The 27,985-nt window shown below is 48.5% G+C and overlaps 1 protein-coding gene across 4 annotated transcripts in view; it reads right to left on the reverse strand.

Moving 5' to 3' along the window:
• The window catches only part of HSF2 (heat shock transcription factor 2), a 1,113,385-nt gene that overhangs the window by 735,364 nt on the left and 350,036 nt on the right, over nt 1–27,985 (reverse strand). For all 4 annotated transcript variants that reach the window (XM_069606600.1, XM_069606598.1, XM_069606599.1 and 1 more), the window contains one exon: nt 2,755–2,830. In XM_069606600.1, coding sequence (XP_069462701.1) covers nt 2,755–2,830 — 76 coding nt within the window. The remainder of the gene's footprint in view (nt 1–2,754; nt 2,831–27,985) is intronic.

Raw genomic sequence — 27,985 nt, forward strand, 5'->3', positions numbered from 1 at the left:
TGTTGGATACTAGCACATAATATACTTACTGAATAACAAATTATTTGTGTTCTGTGTGGAAAACTTGGAGCACTAGACTACTTTCACACTTTTACCGAGACTAAGCCTTAACCACTGGTCCACATACCTTTATTGGGTTTTGGCTAACCTCTGAGTGTTTTCTCCATTTACCATAAAAAGTGTAGCCTCCTAAAATTCAGCCTCCAGGGGCTTATTTTAGGAATCCATCTCAACAAATACAAAGAAAAGGTAGCATGGCACGTGACAGTCCAGGGGTACTAATTTGGGGAGACAATGTGGGCCCAGAGTGTGACAGCCGTTGAATGAGGCATCTGTGGAACCTGAAGAGAGATAAGAGTAGAAGTCGTCACATAGGGAAGCGAGGGGCCCTGTGATATATGATATGCTATGATATGGCATTTGTAACGCGTCTATACAAAAGTGTTTCAAGGCGAGACGAGGCAAGGAAGGGGGAACAGAAGGAGGACAGGGACAACTATCTTACTTGCCCAAGTGACATTGAGATTGCGCAAGTGCAGGGAAAGGGGAAGGGGCAGTGCTGTACATGAGATCAAAACAATAATAAATAATAATAATTTAGCTTTTATATAGCGCTACGAACCCTCAGGCATCTGATCGCTGCTTATTATTACCCACGGTGTGTGGTGCTCATTTATCAACATCGGAAGGATGAAAGGCTGAGTTTGGCCCTGCCGGGATTCGAACCTGCATGAGCAGGCTCTGCACGGATGTCAAAACGAGCACTCCTACTCGCTGTGCTATCGGACCAGCTGCAATAACAAGTAGTGCAGCCAGCAGGTGGCAGGTGCAAGGGTAAGTGCAGACAGCAGGTGTCCAAAAGTGCAGGTAGGGGGACTGTAGGGTTCCAGATACAGACCCAAGTGCAAAAGTTGCCGGCAGGGAGTGCAGGTGTGCAACTGGACGGGCAGGGACTTGGGCACGAAATCAGAGGGTAGCCAGGTGACCAGTGCAGTATCAGACAGGAAATCAGCAGGGGAGAGGAAGAGAGAAGGCAGAAGCAAAGAGGAAGGTCTTGAGGTGATTCCGGATCCAGAGATGGTTCTCCTCAAGTTTCCAGAGGGAGGCCGCAGCCAAAGAAAGAGATCTACCACCAACTCGTTGCTTGGAGAAGCGACTGACCCTGAGGGAGGTGGAGGAGCAAAGAGATCAAGTAGGAAGGTATTTACGAAGAGAGAGTTGGATGTATCGAGGACCTAGGCCCCAGCCCAGAAAGCCTTGTGGACAATGCAGAGGGTTTTGAACTATGTGAAATCTCTGATTATCCAAGGCCGCAACACAAGAAATTTGATGGATTTTGGTGCAGCCTTCAATATTCGGAAAGGTCACTATTTCCCCCACCCTCCCTCCCTTTCAACCAACCCATGCCATCACTCTTTAACAAGAGGTGCAGGTCGGAGAACCCCCCCTACAAATCTCCCTTTTTCTTCCCCTGCTCCTGTTAAAACCACAACCCGACCCTCCCGTTTCCTCCCTCCCCTCCCACAAACACACACACACACACACACAAACGTACCCATTGCATTAATGGCTCCTGTCTTCCACCTTCCAGTCAGACCCTGCACGCACTCTTCTCCGGCCGGGATGTGACTGTTTGTTTTAGAAAGGCTGCTCTGAGTATTCTCTGAGCAGTCTTTCTAACGCGATACATTTTTCGGTCAAGTGAAAAGGGGATTTTCACTTCATACCGTCTGAGGGCATCGCAGAATTATCCTTAGACCTTGTAGCCCCTAGAATTAAGAACCACGCAGAGTTGCATTTGAACAGCATGACAGCAGGGAATGGGGCCAGCGACGGGGCAAGGAAGAAGGAATGACGGGCAGAGAGGCAGTGGGTTACAACCAGCCTGAGGAAATCAGCATGAGATGAGGTAAGTGGAATGTAAAGGTATCAGCAAGCTTTACGGTGTGGTAAAGCCTGTTGATTACCAATGTGGAGGCAGAAAGTGTGGAGCCCAGATACAAATGTTTGTTAACACCAATCTTTAAGGAGTTGTACAGAGGACCGCAACTGGGCCAGGATGACAACCTCCATGTCTTGAGGCTTAGCAACTGCCTTAGTCATTAGATATGTAGGGCAGCCTGCATAAAGCCAGCCTTATTTCATTTATTAGAAGGATATCCACTGGCCTGTAGACACTAGTAGTATAAGATGTCTGATGGTCTACAGGCTGAGGAGTTTCCAGCCCCCTTAGCTGAGCTCTGCAAAGACCACCTAAGCTACGCAAAGGACACTTGCTCATAAAGGACCCAGAGGATGGGAGAAGGATGTGACTGCAATCATAACAAGAAAGAAGGATCCAGGACAACCAGAGTCAACAGGAGATCAATTATTAAGCTGTGGCCCACAACTAAGCAGCAGTGTGCTTTCATCTAGGTTATTTGTCGGAGATCAAAGCTCTCCAATGCCATCAATGGTTTTTTACTATAGACAGTTAAGGGAGATCCATGAAACATGTTTATACCTTAACTGGGGTGGTTAGGAAGGTTAACCATCTTTTACCTGGCACTTACAACTGGATGGCAAGCACTGAAAAGTTTGAGGAGAAATAAAATGTACAGAGTACTGTAAAAGAGGGGGCTTCTCTATAGAAGATAGAAATAACTAAGGAGTTAGCTGCAACCTCCCCCATTTTACACTATGTTTCTCTTTGTGGTATCCAAGACACACTTTACACACTTTACATCACATGCACAACAAACATTTTTCTCTTACCTTTCTTATAACTTGCTGCTGCTGTGAATGTTTTGCCCTCAGTTCCCCCACTTCCCTCCAAAGCGATTCATTCTCCCTGTGAAAAGTAAGTGTATTATTGCATAATAATCACATAAGGAATCTGTTAAAGTATTAGAAAAACTGCAGTCTTAGCACTTCCTGCCCTCGAACGGAAAACAGAGAGCTAATATTATTGTGTATCAAAAAGACATTTTACTTAACAGTGCATAACTGTAACACATCCCCCCAGCAATGTTTTGCATACAGCACACCACACTATCTTCCTACTATCAAGAAGGCACTGCAAAGTAAAAATGAATGACCTAAGCAAATTATATCAGATTCCATTGCAATCAACAATGAAACAACATTCAGTATCTAAACCATTTCCAACAGCCCTACTGACATTAAGATTAGGACTTATTGTAGTTGTATGGCAAGAAGATATCCTAAAGTTGTCAGGAAAGACCGAGAAAGCAGTACACCGCCAGCCTTGTGGATCCATATTTAGAGGTAATTAGCATGTTCATCCACGTGGCGTAGTGTATGTAGTTTCCTGAGCTCCAAATCCACTGGTATAATAGTGCCAGCCTAGATCGTGGTAAATTACCAAGGTTCAAGCAGAAAGGAATTCAAGGGTGCCCTGAAAAGTGAACATCTACACAGTAGTGCCTTAAGCCTGTATTTATTTAATACCAAAGTAACAGCCTTTTGAATTTCTAATATAGCAAAGCTTCAGTTAAGCCCTTTTTGGCCAATTTTAAGGCAAGACAAATTCCAAGTATAGGGGGTTTGAACCTGAACTCCTCCAAGGATTGCAGTTTGCTTCAACATCGGATACCGTTTTGTAGCTTCAAATGTAGTGCATGGTGTTAGGAAAGATTTCTCTTTTTGCAACTTTCCCTCCATAGATTCTATGGACCCTCTTTCCTTTTGCTCTGTTTTTGATCCTGCTCTGACTGTGAAGGGAAGTAAAGCCTTCAGCTCAACTTTCTTAAGCTTTTGCTCATTTGTTATGGGGAAACTGATCAGTCCTTCAGACTATCAGTACTGGAAAACGACATTTCCCTTTTGCCTTCTCTGACTTTTTACATTGGCACATAGTATCTTACAATACAGTGCAGATACTTTTGTATCCCCCTAACATTTGACACTTGGAAGTCATGGTTACATTTATATGTGCCTAAAGATAAGCTGGTGGCAGCAGATATATTTTGACAATTTATGCATTCTTTTAGTGTGCACACGGTACAAGTTACTTACCTGTAACTGTTGTTCTCCAGCATGGGTCTGGCATGGATTCACATGCTCATGAATATTCCCCGTCGTCAGGCCGGGAATCCTCGGTATAGAAAAAAATCAGTATCAGTTTCGTTTCTGATCTGTCTTTCTCAGTAGTAACCAATCACTGGTCTCTGGGTCATACTGCCCCAGCCAATGACTGCCCTCTCCCTAAGCCCCACCCCTGGCAGCCATCCTCAGATTTGGTAGCACGTGAAGTGGCAGTATGACCAAGTGAAGAGCCGCAGAGGGGTAGGCGGGAGGGTTCGCATGTGAATCCATGCCAGACCCATGCTGGAGAACAACAGTTACAGGTAAGTAACGTGCTCCTTCTCCAGCATGGGGTCTGGCATGGATTCACATGCTCATGAATATAAGAATACATACTCTGGACTCCTCCCTGGAATCCCGGTCGATGCAGTAGAATCTCGTGAAGGTGTGCGTCGACCTCCACGTAGCAGCCCTGCAGATGTCGAGCAGGGGCACACCAGACAGGAACGCCATAGTAGCAGCGATCGCTCTGGTCGAATGGGCTCTCGGACGGCCGGGCAGCGGTCGGTTTGCCAACCGGTGACAGTGCATGATGCAGCCGGAGAGCCATCTGGAAATGGAAGTCTTCGAGAGAGCCTTCCCTTGATTCACCGGTCCAAAGCTCACAAATAGCTGTGATGTCTTCCGGAAACTCTTCGTGCGGTCCACGTAGAACTTCAGCGCTCTAGCTACATCTAGCGAGTGCAGAGTCCTCTCAACCGGCGAAAAAGGCAACGGGAAGAAAACTGGCAACACCAAGGGCTCGTTGAGGTGGAAGTCGGACGGCACCTTGGGCATGAAGGAGGGGTGCGTCCTCAGCACCACCCTTGTGTTGTGAAAAGTCAAGTATGGAGGCTTGCAAGACAGGGCCTGGATCTCTCCCACTCGTCGTGCAGAGGTGATAGCCACGGGGAATGCTGTCTTCCACGACAGAAACTTCAACGGCACTGAATGCATAGGCTCGAATGGGGCCCCCATGAGCCTAGTTAGTACCACGTTGAACTCCCACGCCGGGGCAGGGGCCTTCACCGGCGGGAATGATCGGAACAGTCCTTTCATAAATTCCTTCACCAGACGATGAGACCACAAGGACGCCCGTCCTGTAGTTCTGGTGTAACGTGAGACGGCAGCCAGATGTACCTTGATGGAAGCGTGAGATAGGCCATCCTTGGCCAAAGACAGTAGGTACAGCAATACTTGAGGGGCCGTAATCCGCAGAGGGTTAATCTTCTGTGCCCGGCACCAGACAGAGAACCTCTTTCATTTGTGTCCATAGCACTTGAGAGTTGAGGATGCCCTGGCCTTTGCAAGAACCTCTCTGCAGTCGGCCGGGATGTCGTATCCTCCAAACTCTAGTGCTGCAGGAGCCAGGCCTGCAAATTCAGCGACTCTGGTTCGTGATGAAGAATGGCGCCTCCTTCTCTGGAGAGAAGATCCGCGTCCGTCGGTAGCTTGATTGGTGTGGACGCTGACAAGTCCAGAAGGTCCGGGAACCAGATCTGCCTCGGCCACGCCGGTGCGACGAGGATCATCCTGCACCGGGACCTCTCGAGCTGGTTGACGAGCCGGAGTATCAACGGCAACGGCGGGAATGCATAAAGGAACAGGCCGTCCCAGGGGAACGAGAAAGCATCGGCCAATGCTCCTCGGTTGGGGAAACCTGCTGGTGAACCTCCTGCACTTGAAGTTCGCCGCCGTTGCGAAGAGATGGATCTGGGGTTCGCCCCATCGTCGGAAGAGTCGGTCCACTTGATCCTGGCGCAGTTCCCACTCGTGGCACGAGCGCAGCTCCCTGCTGAGTGAGTCGGCAATGGTGTTTTTTATCCCTGCCAGATGAAAGGGTACCAGAAACATCACTTGTGCGATGGCCCAATGCCACAGATCCTGGGCTTCCTTGGACAGGGCAGGGGATCTGGTTCCGCCCTGCTTCCGAATGTAAAACATCGTGGTGGTGTTGTCGGTGAAGATCCTCACCACCTTGCCCTTGAGGGACGGAAGGAAGGACCTGAGGGCCCAGAACACTGCGCGGAGCTCCAAGATGTTGATGTGGAGAGTCTTCACCTCCGAGCACCAAAGGCCTCTCGCATGGAGGCCCCCGGTGTGCGCTCCCCAACCTTCCAGGGAGGCATCCATCGTCACCGTCACCTGGTGGGCCGGGGCTAGGAAGCCTGTTCCCGCTGTCAGATGAGCGCAGACACCCCACCATCGTATCGCCTGATGGAACGTTTCGCAGAGCGAGATCCTGTCCTCGAAGCTGCCCGTCGTCTGGATCCAGTGGGCGTCGAGGAATTCTTGCAAGGGCCGCATCCGAAGTCTGCAATGGGGCACCAGATAAATGCAGGACGACATCATTCCGAGGAGGGACTTGATAGACCTCACTCTGGCCACGTCCGTGGCCAGTAGCCGTTGCACCTTTCCTAGGATGGTCCTTATCGTTTCCTCCGACGGAGAGGCCCGCCCCGCCACTGTGTCGAGCTGTGCTCCCAGAAACAGGGCGACCAGGTGGGATTTTGGAAAGTTGATGGAGAACCCCAGGTCCGTGAGCAGCTGGACGGACTTCGCAGTGTGTTCCACGCCGAGCTCCCTTGTTCTTGCCCGTATGAGCCCGTCGTCCAGGTAGGGGTAGACGTGGATCCCCTGCAGGCGAATCCACGCCGCCACCGGTGCTAGGGACTTGGTGAACACCCTGGGCGCCGATTTTAATCCGAATAGGAGGGCCTTGAACTGGTAGTGCCGCCCTTTGACCACGAACCTGAGGAACTTTCGGTGCCTCTTTAGAATAGGGATGTGGAAGTAAGCATCCTCCAAGTCCAACGACGACAGGAAATCGCCCTCCTCCAGCTGTCCCAGCACGTGCTGGAGGGTGACCATCCAGAACTTCTGTGCCTTGATGTATTTGTTTAGTCGTTGCAGGTCCAGGAAGGTACGCCATCCTCCTGTCTTCTTCCTCACGAGGAAGTATCTTGAGTAAACTCCGGAGCCCCGAAGCCTCTTCGGCACAAGCTCGATGGCACCTTTTCTGAGCATCGCCCTTACTTCCAACAGCAGTTGAGGGACGTGATTTTCCTTCCTGGCCACGGGAGGAATGCGGGGGCACTTCTTCTGGAACTCGAGGGCGTGCCCCAGGGCCAGGGCGTCCAGCACCCAACGGTCGGTGGAGATGGACTCCCACACGCTGACGAACTTCGTCAGCCGGCCTCCCACCGGGGTGCTTCGGCGGGTCCCGACCCGACGGACGGTTCAATCTTGCTTGGAGGCCGCTTTGCCTCCTTGACCACCTTGGCGACGACGGCGGGATCCACCTGACTTGCCGCGTCCCCTGTAGGCCTTCTGCGACGAAGCCCTTGCCGCTTGACGTTAAGTAGAGGAGCTGCTGCCGGCTCGCTTGGAGGCACCCTGTCTGCCTCCGGAGCTCCGAAAGGACGGCCGTTGCTGTTGGAGCACACCCAGTGCACGGGCCGGCTCTGTGTCCTTCTTGATCGCCTGAAGGGATTCATCAACCGCCTTACCAAAAATGTTGTTCCCATCGAAGGGCATGCCCAAAACCTTGATCTGAACGTCCTGGCGGCAATCAGTCGCCCTGAGCCATCCTCATCGTCTCAGGCAAACGCCGTTGCCCAACTGACGGAAACCGGTGTCGGCGATGTCCGTAGCCACCGTAATGGCGTGGTCCGAGGCAATCTCACCTTCCTGCAAGATTTCCAGGGCCTCAGCCCTCTTGGCATCCGGAAGGAAGTCCAACAGAGGGGCGATCTTGAACCACAACTCCCTGTCATAGCGGGCTACGATGGCCAGGGCGTTGGCCGCCTTGATGGTCGTCGCTGCAGATGAGATGACCAGTCGTCCCATCGCATCCAGTTTCCTACCCTCGCCGTCCGGAGGGGAGGTTGAGGTCGAGGCCCCACCCCCCGCTTTCTTCTTGGCCGCCGCTGAAACGACCGAGTCCGGGGTAGGTTGCGCCCTAAGGCACAAGGGGGCAGCGTCGGGGACCCGGTACTTCTTCTCGTACCGGTCCCTCTTCGCAGGAGCCGTGGCAGGGTTATTGAGGAGGGCTAGCCCCTCATCCCAGATGTCATCAAGAAGCGGTACGGCGAGGACCTTCTTCCTTTTAGCTTCGCGCCGCTGGTAAAGGAACCCCTTCTTCTTTTCCTCGGGGCAGAGCCGGAAGAGCTCGGATGCCCTGGAGATCATTGCATGGAAGGATCCAATCTCGCCAGGCGGGGACGCCCAGGCAAGGGGCGACGGGGACACGTCCCGTCGTCGCCTCCGTCGTCATCCGTACCAGTCATAGTTGTGTCCACGCCTGTATCATCCCCGTGAGTAGTGGACCGGGGGGAAGGCAGAGAAGGCCGCAGAGGCAGGAGAGGAGGCCTAGGATGCGTCCTCCTTCTCTTAAGCAGTGGGCTCCCCGAAGGTCCTGGCTCCGGATCCTCCGTCGGGTCTGGCTCAGGCTCCTCCGTCGGGGGAAGGGGCAATCTAGTCCTTATCTCCGAGCATAAGGACTGGATGGCTGACAAAATGGCCGCCGAGGTGTCCTGCGGCGCCGGAAACGACGGGAGCGAGTGCTCTTGAGGAGCCTCGTCTGCGTCACCGTCGTCGTCGCCCTCGTCGGGATCCCTCCCGATGGGCTGGGTCTCCTCCACGACTTGGATGAGCTCCTCTTCAGAAGTCGTGTCCGTATCCACGACGGCCACCACCCCCTCTCCCCCTTTTCCAACGAGGACTTCGTGGGGGTCTTCTCGATGGGCCTGAAAGATGACTCCCTCCGCGGTGGCAGGGAGACTCTGGTACCTGAGGGCGCCTCCACTGGTGTAGCCTCCACAGGCTGAGCCAGGACCGCGGCGACATCCTCAATCGAGGTCCTAGAAGGGTGAATCACGGCCAACGTCACCTTCTGTGCGCCTGGGGCCTTCACCTTCGAGGGAGGGTCCGAGCCTCGCTCCCCCTCTGCCGGAGTCTTCGAGATCCACCGGGGCCTCTCCAGAAGCTTTGCCGGGTTCTCGGACTTCCTCTTACCCGAGCCAGAGCGTTGGCTTGTGGTCGATGGCGCAGGGGAGGGTGCGCCCTGCCTGGCAGCCAAGGAGTCCCACCATTCGGCGCTCCCGGTGCCCGCGGACTCGCGGTGCTTAGCCTTTTGTTGGGCCCCCGTCGCCGGAGCACCCTCACAGGACTTAGAAGACCGCTCAGACTTCTTCATCTTCTTCTCGCCTGGCGGGCTCTTACCTTCCAGCCAGTTGGCGAGACGGAGGTGGCGATCCTTCATGGTCCGCTCCGACATGTTTCCATAAAACGCGCAGTCCTTCTCCTGTGCGTCTTGTCCTCATGGAGACAGTAGAGGCATAACGAATGCTCGTCCTCCTTGAAAACGTTCTGAAGCTGGCATCCAGGGCAGGTCCTGAATAGCTTCCCGGGCGTCGAGCTCCCTTTCTCCTGGGCCATGTCCGGGGTAGGCTTCTGAACTTCTGGAATCCTCCAAAAGCATAACTCGACGAAATCTTCACCCTTGAGGGGCGTAGAAAACTCCGAAACGGATCCCCGTTGATCGGAAGTAGAAACAGTGGAGCTTGAGGCTCTTTTAACCGAAAAAATTAGAAAATCTCCTGAAAAAAGCGTGAAAACGCAGCAAAAGCTCGAGAGCAAAGCACGAGGACTCCCAACACTTGAACGTGCAGTAAAAATCTGAGGATGGCTGCCAGGGGTGGGGCTTAGGGAGAGGGCAGTCATTGGCTGGGGGCAGTATGACCCAGAGACCAGTGATTGGTTACTACTGAGAAAGACAGATCAGAAACTGATACTGATTTTTTCTATACCGAGGATTCCCGGCCTGACGGGGAATATTCATGAGCATGTAAATCCATGCCAGACCCCATGCTGGAGAATTGCGCTTACTGCGCATTAAGATGGATTTCTAGAATTTGGCCTGGTCGACAGACTTTAGGAGGCCACCCTAGTTAGAGTGAACAGGGGAACCGAGATTATCCAATCCCTCTCTCCCCCCTTGCTTGAGGTAGGTATTCCCACCGTTTGATCCATTGCAGGATGTTTACAGGTTGTGTGTCAGAGGATTTCTCCGATCGGCTGCTGGTGCAGAATGCAACCCCTGCCAAAGAAGGCAAGCACGATTCACTGAGGCAGGACTCTTCTGGACACCTCGTTGCACACAGGGAAGCGACTTCCACCGTTAGTTACCACACAGGGACAATGGCAGGCGCCTCTCCAGTCGCGGTCGAAGAAGACCTTCCAGAGCAGGATCCCTTGAAGCTGGGAAGATGGGTACGAGGGTGGTGACAACTGAAGTTCCGGGGACCAACGCTGACAATTCTAACAAGGTAATTCAGTGGAGAGCTGGTCAGTCCACTGGGTGGTCCAGGGACACTTGGGCAAGGCTCAGGATGGCTGGATCCTCGCGAATGCATCAGATTGGTTTGTCCCACCAGTCTAAGGGATGAAGTACCGCTCTGGGCCTTCGCTATTCAAGTGGTCCAGCAGGGCTTCATCGGGTCAATCACAGGACAAGATGCTGGGCCTCTCCGAGAGTCACCCATGGAAGTCATCCGCTCGTCTACACAGGATACTTGGATCCATGTGATCACTGCAAATCTATAATGCTGAATCCGAAAATGTCAAATTTATATTTTTCTGTGTAGAACATTTCCCCACAATTATATGCGGGGGAAGACCCCCACAACCTCCTCCCATACGTCCCTTATATGTTTTATAAATCCAACCAACCCCCACACATAATTGCAGGCAAATGTGCAAAGCGAATTCCGCCATTTTCAGATTTTTACCTTAGCAGTAATGACATGATCCCGGATACTTGGCTCCAATGCTGATCTGAAGAAATGGCTGCAGGAGGAGTCTTCTTATCCTAAATCCTGGCTGGAAGCAAGTCCAAGCCCACCAATGATGTGGTTCTGAACGAATCAAACAGCCAGCAGCGGTCCAATCAGAGACCATTGTGGATTTCACTCATGCGGCACACCTAGACTCTCTGGTGCCCCAGAAATGGAGTGGGACCAGACAGTCCCACTCATATCAAGCCAGGAGTAGTCCGCGAAAGCAGCAGATCTTTGGGCAAATGCATAACCATATAAGGGATTTCCTGACCTGGGAAGGCAGGAAGAAGGCCAAACAATAATATGGCCTGTGAAGAATCATATGGATCCCTCACTGAAACCCTGCCTAAAATCTCCTCTCAGGTGGCCAAGGAAAGGCAGGCACTTCCTGATCCTGACCTTTGGGGTGGGGGTGGGGGTGGGGGGGGGGTTGTACTGCGGGAGGATCACCTGTGAGGAGAGAAGGCCCAGGGTGATGATGAGATCCCGTATGATGAGATGAAATGGAACCCCTTTCAAGATTGCCAAAGCAGGTAATGGCTTATGCTATTATGATGTACCTGAACCACACAATATCTATGACCCTGGGCACAAATAACATAAAACCTGAACAAACATTAATAGCAGAAAGACCCTCTAAGGTATTGCGGGATAACAATCCTCCTTACTCCCAAAGGTATAATGTAAAGGAATCTGGAAATATTGTCTTAAAACAATTGTCTTCCTCTGTAATCAATTCTAAAGGCTCCTCTTTTAATGATTCTAAGGGAAATAAATCTACCCTAAAAATTAAGAAGTTGCTTAAAAGAGCCGATTGTGTTGTTAAAGGGCTACAAATCCCATAATGATATGATTGTGTATAGGTGCTATATAAATAAACTATGTGTTTCAAAGAGCTTCAAGGCAAGGGAGGGAACAAGGGAAAATACAATGACATTCTTACAGGCCATGAACAGTAAGTATGTGAAATTAACTATCATACTCGGCCTGATGACATTTCATATAGTGCAAGAGCTAAGACATAGATAAGGAAGGGAGGGGGAGAGTGGGAAGAAAATGGAAACAGACAGGCGACTATCGTACTAGGCCGGATGACATTTCTGGTAGAGCCAGAGAAAACAAAAGGTGAGGCAAGAGGGTTGCAGAAAGGATGGGGAGGAACAAAACAAGTGACTATTGTACTAGGCCCGACGACATTTCAGATAGTGCTGGAGGGGGAAGGGGTAAACAAGTAAGGGGAGGGGCGAGGACACAGACGAGGTTGCTATCATACTAGGTCCAGGGACAACAAAGAGTAAGCAGTCAAAAAGAGTGGAGAAGCAAGAGGGGAGCGAATACAATTGCAGAAGTCAGTAGTAACACATAATGTTGCAAGCCAGGATACAAGATGAAGATGGTAACGGCATGATTCAGAGCCACCATGAGTACAGAATGCAAAGGAAGTCCAGCATGAGAGTTGAGTAAGGGTGACACACCGGTAATCAATAAAGTCCATACAAGTCAAATCCAGCATTGGCCACAAGACGGTGATGGTGAAACCAGAATGTATCAGGACAGACTCCTGCAGAAGTAGGCTGGGGAGGAGCAGGGTAGCAGAATCAAGCAAAACAGGCAACACAGGTGTGCAAGAAGGGAGAGGGCACAACGGAACATCACAGGGGGACAAGAAGGGGTGGGGATGGCCTGTGAGGACGCAGTAAACACATGTTGGTGCATGCTTACCTGCAGTCTGAGCAGGGGGTCGGGCCCTGGGTCCTCCTGGTCCGAACAGGTCCAAACAGGAATTGCCCTTTTCTTTGTCAGCCATTCGCTTTGGACGCCCGGGCGAGAGACACCCTTGATCTAACAGTTAAGAGCAGGAAGGAAGAGGCAGGGCTAAGAAGGTGGGCAGGGTTTAGGACAGGTGACATAGATCCACTTGCACCTGCTCCCCATCTAGGGAAGAGGCCCGAGGGCTCCTTAAATGGGGAAAGAAAGCAGCAACCAGGAAGGCACGGTGTGCAGTTAAAATGTCGAATCAATCATTTTGAATGCATTAATTTCGAAAAAAATAATGTCGGAAAAAAATGTTGAATATTTATTTTTTATTTTATGTTTTTTTGGGGTTTGGCTAGTAAAAAAGGGTTATTAAAAAAACAGGGGGTTCGCGGGAACCCCGCCATTAAAAAAATAATAAATAAATTCGACATTTTTTTTCGACATTATTGATTCGAAATTAATGCATTCGAAATTATTGAATTCTAAAATATCACTATAAACCGGAAGGCACCAGGTGGGCGGGACTTCGGCCCGGTGACCTAGATCCACTTGCACCTGCTCCCCATCTACCTGCAAAGGAAGTCCAGCATGAGAGTTGAGTAAGGGTGAGGCACAAGTACTGGGATGAGGAAGAAGCCTGAAGAGGCATGCAGTAGTCAGGCAATTATGCCCAACAGCCCACACCTGAAGGAGCCTGGGAGGCATAAAAGGCCCCTCAGGTGCAGGAAATTATAAGGAGCTGGAGCTGTGACTGGTGTGCGAGCTGTAGCAGTAGAAGCAGGAAGAAGGCACTAAGCTGTCAAACCAAAGGGACGCCGGAACGTGTATACAGCAGATTTCACCTGCTTGTTGAGAGGGCCTGTTCCGCCAAACTCTAAAATGCAGAGGCTGCGCAGCGAAAGACATCCAGTTCGCGCCTTGAAACATTTATGTATAGGCACGTTATAAATGCCTTTTCATATCATATCATAGCGGTCTTTCCCCATGTAAGCCTGATTGCTGTGGTTGCCGTGCAGAGAACATGTTGGAGACCGAGGCAAGGAGCTGTTGTCAAGCCGTGGGTCTCAGGAGTGAGAGGGGCTCCTTAAACGTGTGGCCGGACCAAAGCCACATTCAGAGAGAAAGGGTGTGTGTCCCTGTGAAGACAGAAACAGTAGAAGTTATGACAGAAGTCGTGGAAGTTGTGCATCCTGCAGAACAAGGATTGCAGAAGCCGGTGAGTGAAACCTGGCTTTCTAATTCCTCGCGCTAGCACTTGCGGCAATAGTATCCGGTTTCCTATTCATTTGCAAATATTTCGAAGCAAGCTAAAGTTGTTTGTCGAAGCTTAAATAAGCAAACAATGGTAAAGTAGCACTCACGTGTATTGGGCAATTCCTTTACACTCGCGTGAAGAGCAAACACTGCTAAAACGCATTGTAAAGCGCTTAAAGACAAACTATATCAAGCAGTGGTTGCGTGTCTCTCATTAAGAAGAGTGAAAGTTGCAAAGGCCATTACCTTCTGTTAATAAAACCATTGTAAAAACCTTTAACCCTTGAAAACTACATCAAGAAGTGATTGCGTGTGCCGAATTTTGATTTACCACAGAAGACTGAATTCTATCCTTCCCTTTTACAAGAGCATACATTTTCTGTACAAACCTTTAACCTTTGAAAACTACATCAAGAAGTGGGTGTGCCCAATTGTGATTTCTAAAGGAAGTCTGAATTCCATCCTTTACTTTCACACTGGCACACTTTCATATAAAAGACATGGAGCCTCATTACGACCCTGGCGGTACGGGGACAACGGTGCGGGTAAGCTTACCGGCACCGTTTTCACCGTACAGCTATACTACCGCCATATTACAAGTTGTGCTCGTGGCTCTCGCTCGGGCAGTGCGGCACCCGCGAGCACAACTCGTGGATGCACCGGCACCGTTATGAACAGTGCCAGTGCATCCAAGCTCCCCATTCCCATTCAGCCCTATGGGGCCGAATGGGGATGGGGAGTCCCTTATTTTCCGGCACCTTTGAATGGGCAATTACCGGGTCCGCCGAACTCGGCATGACACGGTAATTGCCCATTCGCGGGTGCCGGTAAAATCACGGGTTTGTTACAGGCATGGCTACTGCCAAACCCGTAATGAGGCCCATTGAGCAGGTAATCAGTGTACCTACAATTGAAGAGAAGAGCAAGCATTGCCCAAGCCAAGAGTCTCACTATACTAGAGTGAAACAACCTTTCTCAGAGACAAAAAGCAAAGTATTATTGGCAACCCAATAACACACTCACAGCTCAACCTGGTCTAAGATACAAGTGTACACACATTACCTGAAGCCAAGAGAGTGGCACAAAGGTAATTGGGTAATTGTTTGTGCTAACAGTTGGCAGAACGGTGAAGGCCAAATTGGGGAAGGGAAACTGGCTGCTTGTAAAGATTATTTTGTAGTTGACACAACCTATATTGCCAAAAACAAAACATGGAAGTGGGTCATAAAGGCAAATACAGGTTGTAACTGTGGGAGACAGACAAGAAGGCCAAGGAGGCTGCCCCTTTTGAAGAAACCTATTCAGAGGAAGAGTGCCTTGCCTTCTTGAAGGTGCTGAAGTACTTGAAGCTGAGTCTTGTCAGAACTGTCTTGAAGTCCTAATTTACTGAAGCTGTAGTAGTAGTCCAAAGTACTGAAACTGTGAATGTATATCTGGTTGTCAGTGGATGCAACATTGCATTAGCCTAAACAAAGTGGAGCACTATGAGGCAAAGGAGAATGTTCCCCTGGTAAACTTGTGTAGATGTGAAGTTGTGGAAGTAGCGGCACTGTGAAGTAATCCTGACCAATGTACCTGTTGTGAAGCTTAATTCGTTACCAAAGACATTTTAACTGTTAATTAAGAACTGTGTTTCACTAACTGTGATAGAAGGTATCGTGGCTGGGATTACCAATGGTGCTATTCTTAGGAAGTGGGAAGACCATCTTTCACCAAGGAGAAAAGATTTGCTATTGCTGGAACTCTGGTTAACAAAACCTTACTAAGACATTGAAACATCAAGAACTGATTTGAGACTGTCTTACTTACCACAATTTCTTTATTTCTCTTTTTGGTTGACCATTGAAGCAGAATTCCCTTTGAATCCTAGGGAAGGGAATCCACCCAGGTTACTGAGAGATTAGCAAGCAACTGTGAATTTTGTTTATATTTGAATTGGCATATATTTTCTTTGTGTATTTGTTGTTTAGTGTGAGGGCCTGACATCCTGTGTTAGAGTGTTTCCCCTTAGCTTGGATTAGGCAGGGAAATCCTCAGAAGAGTAGGGATAGTGAGGCATTTTACTTTATTTGTTCTAGAATAAAAATGTCATGTTTTGAACAATGAAACTGAAGTCCACCTGACATGGCTGACCCCTCACAGGCCAAAGAACACATGAAAAATCTCGTGGCACTAGCCATGTTTAGAAGCCCTACGTGGTAAACGTGAATCTACACATTCAAAATAATGCAATAATTGTAAAAAATAAATAAATAAATTTTAAAAAAAGTATCTGATGCCCCCAGCTGCTTTTTAGGCACATATAACACTAACTAAAAATCCCAAGTGTAAAAGAGTAGAGTGATTAAAAAGTATCCCCATTGTACTGCATTGTAAAATGCGGTGTGCAATGTTACAAAGTTACCAAAAAGGTGAAAAGACAAAAGGGAAACAGTTTCCCAGTACCAATAGTCTGAAGTACTGATCAGTTTCCACATAACAAAATGAGCAAATTCCAGGGAAGTGAAGAGGAGGGCTTAGCTTTCCTGTAAAAAGTAAAGACAGGATCAAATACAAAAGGTTTGGAAGTGAACAGACTAAGGAGGGAAAGTTTCTAAAAGAGAAATCTTTCCTAGCACTGCATATATGGCTAGTGCCCTAAAATGGGAGTGCAATCTACTAGTTAATCCCATTGATAGTTTGTGAAATTAACATGATGAATTTACTGAAGTTGCTCTCGTCTTTACAGGAAATTTCTTTGTTGTAAAATTGTTTTGTTATGGAATGTTGAATAGCTTTTATACTGCAAATTTCGTTTTAATTGTGCTGAATGATTTTATGTGAATATGTGTATAAAGTTTTCATTTTGTTAACGAACTCACACAAATATATAAATAAAATGACAGGGCCACAATATTTTCGCTTGTTCTTTGGCCATATTGTTGCTTAGTTTTCTTTCTGCCTTCCAAGGTCAGGACCTCCCTTATAATTTCATGCACTTGCCAAGGAAAGCAGCTGCTTTCGCGGGCTAGTGCTGCGTTTGTGTCTATGTGGCCCAGGTAGGAGGTGGAACTGTATGGTCCCACACCACATCCATGGTGCCAGAGTGCCTTGGTGTGGGGGCAAGAGTGAAACCGGTAGTTGTCCCCGATTTGACAACTACTGGCTGTTTGAATAGTGCAGATCTTTATCATTGGTGTACTTGGGCTTGCTTCCAGCTTGAGTTTTGGATAGGAAGAGGACTTCTGCAGCCATTTCAGCAGATCAGTGTTGGAGCCACAAATCCCTCGTAGAAGAACAGCCGACTGAAGATTCAAAGAAGACCCCCGAAGAGGCCTGGCATTCCTTCCTGCGTCTGGCCCAGTGAAGCCCTGTTGGACTAAATGATCTCCGAATACCATGTACGGTACTCCTGTCCTTAGACTAGTGGGGTCAACTAGTCTTGACGCCTTCGAGCATCTAGCCATCCTGAGCCTTAGGAAGTGTCCCTGGACCACCCAGTGGACTGACCAACTCTCTTGTCGGCTGCCTCGCCAGAACCACTGCCATTCTGCGAATGCATCCAGAACTTTGGTAGTGACCAGCTTGTGCCACGAGTTGCCTTCCTTTCCGAAATTCAGTGTCCCAGGATCAAGGAATCCGGTCCTAGAGAAGCTTCTAAGGACGCCTGTTGTCATATGTGTGCGCATACCGTTGCTGGAACTCGCCTTCCCCATCCTGTGAAGTGTCCTGTAGCAGCCTGCATCTGTCTTTCTTTCATTTCTCCATCGCCAGGGGTTGCATCTTGCATCTGTACCAGACCGGAAGAATCCTTGCGCCTGCAGCTCCTGGGCTGCTCTCACCGGAGCCAATGCCAGGAAATACAAGCTCCAGCGAACCCCCAGGAGATTCACAAAGTCATCTGGGAAAATCGAAGTAAGGGGGGTAAGTAAACGCAGTGCATCTTTCCCCTCTGCCCCCATCCTCGACAGCATAACATTGGGAAAGAGTGCCTTTGTATCCCAACCATCCATTCCATTGCCTTTTGGTTGTCGAACCTGGGTAGTAACTCATCAAATACAAAATAACTTTTACTTACCATAGTGAAATTATTGAAGAGTATTTTGATCCATCTCCAACACAGGTGAATTCTAACTTACCTGCAAAGACTCATCCTGGGGAGAAGCAGTGTGGCTCCAACGACTTTTTGGTACAAGGCCCCATTCTTCTTAGGGTTTGGGCTGCTTAAGTTAGGGAATTAACTTGTGACTTGGGTCCATCATTACTGCATTTAATTTACTTACCTGCCTGCTGAATAAGTGATCTTTAATGCAATTATGAACCAATGGTGAATGTATTTATTCTGATTGAGTATTGTGCGATAACATCGACTGTTAGTTTAAAATTTTAGTGTGTGAAAAGGCCTAGAATAAACAACTATTTTTGGACGTACTGGTCTAAATTGAATTATTGTGGATTATATTGTGTGGACTCATTGAGGGCGCCTGACCCCACTCACACTCTCCTGAGAGCAGCCTTGACTGCTCTCCATTGCTACTTTGGTTTGATTTTGGCTAACCTCTCAGAGTTTCCTTTTCACTATAACCAGGGTGGCCCTCCTAAAATCTGTCTACCTGGCCAGATTCTAGAAATCAATTTTAACGCATAGCAAGTGCCATTTCCTCTTCATTATTTGTGTTTTCCTCTCTCCTCACCCTGAAGAAATTTTTTTAACAAATCCAATTGGCTGCTCTGCCTTCCATTCTGTTCTCAAGACTTGAAAAAAAGAAAAAGCGTGCTCCTCTGCCCAGTATCTTAACTGTATTCAAACGTATTTGTCATCATGGAATCCAACTATAGAATAACATTTTTTTTTCATGACTTCCACCAGTTTCAGATAAAAATGTATGGGCATATGCAGAACAAAACTACTAAGAATATAAAAATGTGCTTAGAAACATTAAACAAACTATGGGTGCAATGGGGTATGGGTACCACTGCCACCTGGGCCTGAAGATACATTCAATAAATCAAATGCCAGAGGCTACCGTGAACATTGACTCCTACACATGCATCATATGTGTCCATTAAAAAAAATTACAACTAAATTCAAGACATAAGATGCAATTTATGTTTAAGAAAACTTAAAAAGCAAACAATATGAAAAATTAAACAAATTGAATAAAGACACTCAATAGATCTATTGTACACATGAATAAATAATTCAACAAACAATCCAACAGGTGTGAAAGCGTGACCCTGTCTAGAGACAGGTGAGTTGAGGGTGATCCCGCCAAGCTCCTCAGTATTTCTGGAGCCATGTTTGCCAATTGGTGTCGTCCTTTCTGAACCAATGCCATCAGCCTCTGTCCTGGCCAGGTCCCTTTCTATTCTTGCAGAGAATATGAGGACCAAAATGCAACTAGCTCCTCAGAAACCTGGCAAGGATCATGAATCCCGAAATGACCAAAGAAATGGGACCGTAAGGACCACAATGCACCAGGGACTTACAGACACGCCAAGCCTGGAGCAGGAAGAACGGACTCCTTTTTCCCCAAATAGGAATGGACTTGCTTTTCCACCTCCCTAAGCCAAATGGAACACCAAACATACACCCCCACCAACTACACCCCCACCAACTGCATACAGACAAAAGGTTAACAGTGGGGCAGCGGCAGCAGCAGAAAATCTGAACTGGCAAGGGACTGCATAGGAACAGGGGAGACCCAGGAAAACTCCCAAAACCCTGTTTGAACAGAGACTCACCCAGGACAGTAAAAAAAATCAGAGAAAAGTACCCTTCTGACCAAAACCAGGCCCATTGGCCATTCTTCCCCTAATATTCCAATGGAAATGGTGTACAGAGCTCCTGTCAACTGATTATGGTGCCAGATCGTGTGAAAAACACTGCTTCCAAGATAGCTGTGCAAATACCTGAACCTTTACAAAATTTTGCGGGTTGTTTCCTGTGCTTCTTCCTTGGCTCGCGCAAGACATGGAAGAAGCACAGGATACAAAGCGCAAAATTTTGTAAAGGTTCAGGGACAAAAGGTTCAGGACTACCATCGATTTTAAGTGATACATCAGCTACACAAAGGAACTCAGTCCAATGATAAGATAGCCTTGAGGACGACCCTTCGGTCAAAACGCGTGTCGGCTGTTGATTTGGTGGACCCAACCAATAAATCACAATCTTTACACTAGACATGTTGGGACTTGATTTTCAAGAAGGGTTACTTCGTCATTAAATTGTTGAACTAATCCTTCTGACCATATGGCTGACTGGAGGAAAATGGAGACTGAAAAGGAGCACGGCGAGAGGGCTTTTTGAAGACTTCAAAGGCTACAGTTCAGCTAGAGATTGGCCATGGGAAGCAGCTGATCGAAGGAGTCAATGGGAGCTCGTAAGCAGGCAGGTAAATGCTATAAAAAGCCAGCAGATACAGTAGAAATTAAAAGGTGCACAGGTGATGTCGATGGAGGAGGAGGTGGCCCAAGAGACAAGCAACGGCGGGTGTGTCAGGTGGCAGAGACTGATGTGGTGCTGCAAGAGAGTAAATGAAACGTGTTGGGCCTGAGGGGAAGGTACCAATTTGAAGGTGAGTGAGTGAGACTTTACGGGAGCTGAAAGTAGTTATGAGAGAGACTGGGCATGTGAGATGGAAGTGAGAGGCGGGAGGGTAGAGTAGAGTCAGAGGTAGTGTTGGGAAATTAGGAGTTACTCACCATAATGACAAACTTACTCGTAGTCCTCTTTCCTGCATGAGTGTCCCTCGCTAGGGACCTAAAATGAACCATTTTCACCAGAAAAATGTCTATACCCCTTTAAATCTATGCACACAGGGGCGTGGCCCCGGGAGCATGCGCTCCCTTGACTCCGCCCTCCAGTGCCACACCTCAATCCCCTTTGACACATCAGCCAAATGAACCTGCTAAACGACGTATCCTATTAATAGGGGGAGGATTGAAGGACATATGGAGGAAAGGGGACTATGGACTAGGAGTACTATGGTCACTACAGTAACTCATAAGTACTCCTACGTCCCGTCCCCTTTCCCCCATACTGCATGGGCGATTATCCCTGAATGATCACCAAGGGAGGTGTGATGCTTTGGATCCTAAGAGAACAGGTTCCTCAGGACCGCTTGCACGAATGCCGCGTCAGTTCTTCCTCTACCATCCAGACATTGCTTGCAGAAGGCCGATGGAGTGGCCCATGTAGCTGCTCTGCTAATGGTTTGCCATGGCACATGCCTCTGGAAGGCGACCGCCATCCTTTTGGCCCTAACTGCACAAGCATGCAGGTTTTGTGGAACTTCCATCTGCTGAGACTTATAGGCCTCCTAAATGGTTGCAACCATCCACCTCGCTTTCCAGGCCTTAGAGGCTTAGTCCCCTGGCTTCAGCCGCCAAAGGTGATGAATAACACCTCAGACTTGCAAAACCCTTTGGTCCTGTCTAGATAGAATTTTAAGGCTCTTTGGACGTCCAGACAGTGCAGCACTCTCTCTGCTACGTCCTTTGGGTTAGGAAAAAAAGGTTGGCAACACAACTTCTTCATTCAAGTGGAATGAGGAGACCACCTTCGGAAGAAACGCGGGATGGTTGCAAAGCACCACCTTGTCTAGACATAACATGGCATACGGTTCTGTGGCCATCGGAGCCTGAATTTTGCTCACTCTACTCGCTGAGGTAAAACCCACCAGTAGCACCGTTTTGATCATGACCAGCTTTAGGTCTACCGATGCCATGGGCTCAAAAGGCCTAGGCGCCAGTGCCGCGAGCACCACATTGAGGGCCCACACCAGATGCAGTCGTTTGGTAGGAGGATATAGCCTTGTCAGCCCCGTCAGCCGTCTTTCGACTACCGGGTAGGAGGAACAGAATGGCTTGTGGTCAGAATTTCTATAAGCGCCTATGGCGGCCAGGTAGGTCCGGCATGTCTCCACCTGCAACCCTGAACGTGCCAAGTGCGTTGAGAAAGATAGCACCTGATCTAGTGTGCACGCCAGGAGGGTCTTATCCCTTTGTCCTTCACCCAGAGGCAAAATCTGGTCCACATGCTTTTGTATTGCCTTCTGGCGGACTCACTTCTTGCTTTCTGAATTATTTCCAGGTTGTCTTGTGACAGACAGAGCTGCTGCATTGTTACTTGCTCAGGAACCTGCTAGGTCTAGCTTTTCGGGAGCGGGCTGAACTACCGCCCATCCTGCCCTGCTGTGAGAGGAGCCTTTGACCTTGAATCAGTAGGTTTACTGGACCCTGCATCGCTAGCCGTATGAGGTCTGTGAACCAGGGTTGGGCCCGCCACCACAGGGCAATTAGAATCAGGCTCATGTTGGAGGCCTCTCTGACTTTGCTGAGAACTTTGTGAATGAGCAGAGTTGGAGGAAGTACATATGCCTGCATCCCGCCCCAAGGAAGGTGTGGGGCATCCCAGAGGGAGCCTTCACCCTGACCCTGCCAGGACACGTACTGCTGACATCTCCGGTTCTACTCCGTGGCAAACAGGTCTATGTGGGGTCGGCCCAATCTCCTGAAGATGTCCACTAGGACTTGTTCCTCTAGCTGCCACTCGTAGTTGTCCACCCAGAATCTGCTGAGCCTGTCCGCCTCCAGGTTGGATTCCCCTGACAGATTAATCGCCGACAGCCATATGTGGAGCACCGTGGCCCACTCCCATAGCTCTATGGTGAGCCTGCACAGGAGGAGGGGCTATCTGGTTCCCCCCCTGCTTGTTGATTTAGAACACGCACGTGTCGGTTTGTAGGCCGCCCGCCTGTCTGCTTATTAAAGGGAGGAACGCCTGGAAGGCCTTTAATTCCAGGAAGTTGAAGCGATTCTTCTGTTCCTCCCTCGCCCATGTGCCATGCACACTATGCGCATGTAGGGTGGCTTTCCATCCCTCCATAGAGGAATCCGTAGTGATAGTAGACTCCAGCGGTGCTTGCCTGAAAGGCCTCCCCCTTCCCTCCACCACCTCCTAAGTTTGGTATCTTGTCTTCACCATATCAGGTCTGGTATGAAGTCAGCCATGATGGAGACTGCTGCGTGTGAGGAACCCGTCATTTGGCTCCATGAGGCCATGAGGTGCAGCTGTGCCCGCCGCATCCTGAGCCTGGTGAAGGGAATTGCCAGGATACATGCTGCCATAATCCCCGGCAGGTGTTGGTACGGGTGTTGGTACCAGCAGGCCGACATAGTCAATCTGCTTAGGAAATAGCTCGAAGCCACTTTGATGGCTGCCACTTTGTCTGTGGTAAAAATCCTCTGTTTGGTATCCCACAACAACCCGAGGAAGACCAAGGTTTGTGTGGGCTGCAATTGAGTTTTCTTTTGGTTGATGGAAAATGCCAGATTATTTAGGGTCTCCATAGGCCTGAAGGCCGATTGCCGAGCCCCATAGGGTGATTCCACCCTGACCAACCAGTTGAGCCCGAAAGGCAGTACCTTGTAGTGAAAATGTAACCCCATCACTCTGAACCTCAGGAAGGAGCGTGTGGCTGCCAGATCTGGACATGTAAGTATGCATCCTTGAAGTCTAGGGAGCACATCCAGTCTCTCCCACACAGAGATTCCGCTATCAGAGCTGGCGTAACCATCTTACATTTTTGGAGGGGTAGGGACAGGTTGAGGAAGGGCAGATCCAAAACGAGGATCTCCGTGAGGAGTGTTGGTGTCCCGATTTGAGGGGTGTGTGAGAAACTCAAGGGTATTCTCCCAGGTAGAACTCGGGAAATCCTTATTCAGGTGGCCAGGTGAGGGCTGGCACTCTCAGATCCCAACCCTGGGGGTGGACAAGCAATGGAGGATCACCTGGGTAAGAGGGCCCGGGGTTATGCTCAGGGGAATGCCCCAGGTAAGGCAATGTACTATGCTGAGGAAGAAGGGAAGGCGAATGATATCTGAGGCCTTTATAGGCTACAACACATCTGCCTCACCTCCTCCCATTAAATCTCTTCTACCTCGATCCAATGACCCCTCTATACATAATCAATCCCCTAGGATTTCAAACCCGCTTGCACCCGAAATATTATCTATCCCAGAATCCCCGTTTTCCTGTTCCCTACCCGACTACTCCCAGTCATTGCCCTTCCCATTCCTCTTCACGTCCCTCTGATTATTATTACTCGCACTCCCAACCTGCTCAAATAAAATACTACCGTTCCCACAATCCCCCTCATTTATTTCACGATCCTAGATATCCCCGTTTGTCCCACCAACCCTACCATTCCCTTCCTTCCGATTGTCACTTTCCGAACACCCAGTCAAAAGTGAACCACAACTAGTTCCCACAAACCTTTACCTCTCCCTTTTCCCACCCGACATGAAATCCAAAGAACCCTAGAGCTGTTTACCTAACCTGTCCCAACCCCAGTGTCAAGAAAAGTCAGGCACTTAACCTGAATCACACACACCTGACTTCCCTTTCCTTTCCCCCGCAGGAATACAAGGTGGAGCAAAAGAGCACAGTACGAGCAAGGCAGACCGCACGACACTACAGCTATCCAGGTCCTGCAGTTCAAGAGGAGGAGAAAGGCGGCTAATATTGAGAGGCTGACAAGGAAAGACGCAACCTTACCCTTTCCGACGCAGACCCAAGAAACCTCAGCAGAGGGAATCCTAAAACCGAGAACAATAGCCCAAGTGTGCTGCAACAGATGTCAATGGTACACAGAACTTGGTGACGCTGAGAAGCAGGAGCGAGGGGAAACTCTGGCTACCATGGTACCGGCCTGGACTCCAGTTACAAAGAAAGCCAAGCAGTTCATCACAGCTGGGGAGTCGAGGGGAGAGCCGATAAGAGCGGGGCTGTGGTGGATGAAAGACGCAAAGTGGCAAAATGAACTAAGTTCAAAAGAACTGTAAAGTGTTGCAGCGAGCACAGCTGCAGAGGGAACTGGCACCAAGTGGGTGCTAACTCGAGAGACTCTTGTCGATCCCAGTGTGAATGAAACTACAAAAACCAGAAGGCCGTAAGAGAGCCACCAAGTTAGGTCAAAGTGGTCTTACAGGAGGTCAAGCAAAATCCCTTTACAGTCGAAAGCCTTTGACCTACGAACTGTGAGAAAGCAAGGGAAGTGAATCTTGCAAACCATTATGATTGCAAAGTTGGCAAGAGTGAACCCAACCCGAGAGATGTCCACTACAAACTGTTTGAAAAGACTGTAAGGACAAGAAGTACACTGTTCTGCTTGTCAATTGGGGTCCAAGCCCGACCAAAGGAGAAACCAAGAGACACTATAAGGCAAAGAGAAGCACTATCCGGCTTGTCATTTTGTGGGTCCGAGCCCAGTCGAGGGAGACCCAAGGGTGGAAAGTTACCACACATAGTTCAGTCTGAAAAGAACTGGTATACTATTTGTGGATTACAATTGGTGAAGGGTCAGCGCCTAGAAGAGGGGCGACCAAGGGGTGAATCCATCACCCAAGGAATACGTAGACCAGAACGTTGTGTGCGTTTGAATTTCTTGATAATCCTATCAGGCCCGCTACTACAGGAAACCGCAACCACAAAGGCCTTGATATCGATAAAAACTGTGAAAGGATTTAAAACCTAGAGAAGGCAGCTAAAAGTCAAGCAGGGTCAGCACCGGGAAAAGTGGGACCCAGGAGTGAAAAGTCCTCACGCAAAGTGAAACCAAGAAGCAAACTTATTTTGTTGGAGGAACCTTTGTTTTGTTATTACTTGAACACATCAGGCCCCCGAAGGCAAGAGACTCAAGGAAACAAGACTTGACCATTGACTGTCCTGATAGCTGCAAGTGGTACTGTCAATTCGTGATGGGAAAGCTTGCTTGTGTGTGCTGTGCTCCAAGGTCCCACCTTACCACATGCACAAAACGTGGGAAAGGAAGAACCAAGCAACCGCATTGTGACACATTAATTGAGAACACTTCTTTCTTTTCTTAAAAACCATCCCACACCCTTTTTTGTATTAGTTGTAAGGTTTGACTATAGGTTTTTAGTATAGGCCCTTTTTATTTGACACAACGCCACTAGGACGGCCTTATTTTCATTTGCTCCCATCCTAGATTTAGGTTTAGAATGGCAGTTTTTCCAACCTGCATACAGTTTAGCAAACACACTTGAACTGTGATCACTTGTATTTGTCTTTACTGTTGCCACCATGAGTTCCTAACAGAGGAAAGGAGAGGAGAGGAGATGAAGGAGATTCCGTAGGGACCAGGAGACAAAACCTGTGCAAAACCACTGAAAGGATCCAGGGATCTGTAGAGGAGGATTCAGGTACCCCCATTCCAACTGCCCTGCCTACATTACCTGAAACGTATAAACCAAAATATGTGACGAATACTGAACAGTTAAACCAACAAAGAAGAGGGCTCTGTGCAGTACCCATAAGAAGACCTATACAAAAGAATATGGGAAGTAAAGTACACATTGAGGAAACCATACTTGCATCCAAGACAATATGGTAGCCATTTGAACGAGATTCCTGATGAAACAAATAAACTGAATGACCAGGATGAATGGTGGCATCATACAAAGTTGAATCGACACCCAGATAGAAAGATAACCATACCAGAGAGGCAGACGATTATAAAGAACAAATAAGTACCAAGGATAAGTGACATCTTGGGATCAAGATGAAGAAACTTATGCCACAAACGTGATGTAGATATTTAGTTAGTTTAAACGTGCACAGATGCAATGAAAAGCAATGAAAAGCAAGCAGCAAAGCAATAATGAAGCTAGCTACATGCTTAAATAGATTAGACCGTGGCAAGTGCCAATATATACCTATATAATACCTCATAGATACATATGGATTAGGTGAAGAATTAATGTTTTCACTACGAATAAAGCAGTACTGAACAAACGTGAAAAGGCCTCATTTCAGTGTCGCGGTTACAAAAAGCAATTGAATTAAACAGAATCCATTTCCGCTAAGGAGTTCACTGAGCCAAGAAAGCCAAGGCCTTATCAAACCAGGAGTTGGCTGACATTTGATACAATTAACATGGAAGAACAGAAACTCCTGTTCAAGAAGGTCAAGCAAAAACAAAAGACGTCAGAGGACTATTGAAGAATAAAATCAAATACACGAAAAGGCTCAATTCATGATGTCCAGTCACGTGATGGAAGAAAGTTGGACGGACGAGATGGTCACACCTACGCACGGAAGTCAGATAGTACCCATACAAAAAATTCTCAGAGAACAGTAAAGACTCGAGGCCAACTTCAAAAGTACTAATTGACACTAGACCATTGAGGTGACGATGGATCCCATTTTAATTGGAGGGAAGCTGGCATCAAGACTAGCTTATCCGCACCTGGTTGTTCAATCTGCGTGCTGCTCACATTTTGGAGGGAGGGCTTAGTTGCCCCACCTGATGTTGGCAATCCTATTACCTTTCTCCATTACTCCATACCTATATAGTACCTCTGCTTAGTTATTCACTTAGACCCAATCCCGCTTCCCGATAAGTTTCTGTAGTTCACCACGTAGGACGACGTTGGTAATGACGCAGGTCAACACGCTAGCTATGACCAATTATAGTTATAAGAACCCAACTTTTTTATGAAGTAGTTAGAGTCAGACTATCGAGCGATTGCTGATGTTTGTTGTACTCCCCGTTTTAAGACTTGCATTAAAACAGACGAACATTGCCAAACTATTTGTGTCGTCTTGATTATTGATGTATGAGTAGAATCTGCATCCCTACCCATCTCCAGGGTATTACTACTCATCTTAAAGGGCTGGAAGCCTCCAGTTCACTTGGTAGCAGAGATTGATGGTCAGATAAGATACCATCGGCCGTCGACATAAGTAATTTCAGAGTATCAGCATTATCGCACAACCTTTGCCATTCGGCTGACAGGACGTGAATCACCCCGTAGATAGTGGTTAGTATAGGGAAAATCCCTGCAGGAAACTGTTTGACAGGACCCCTATTTTGACAACAGAAACCCCTCCCAAATCTACGAGAAGTGGATAAGTGGCTCGAAGAGGCGGTAACGAAGGCAGTGATCCTGAGGGTCCAAAGACGAAAAACACGCGAACCGTGAGTGAATAGACCAAAACGTATGGCAAAGGGATGCATGCGTAGTAAATAACAGAGTAACGGAGGGAAGCGTGATAAAATATA

The sequence above is a fragment of the Ambystoma mexicanum genome, chromosome 4p (genome assembly GCF_040938575.1).
Source record: "Ambystoma mexicanum isolate Mex_15411 chromosome 4p, UKY_AmexF1_1, whole genome shotgun sequence".
In the NCBI taxonomy this organism is placed as follows: domain Eukaryota; kingdom Metazoa; phylum Chordata; class Amphibia; order Caudata; family Ambystomatidae; genus Ambystoma; species Ambystoma mexicanum.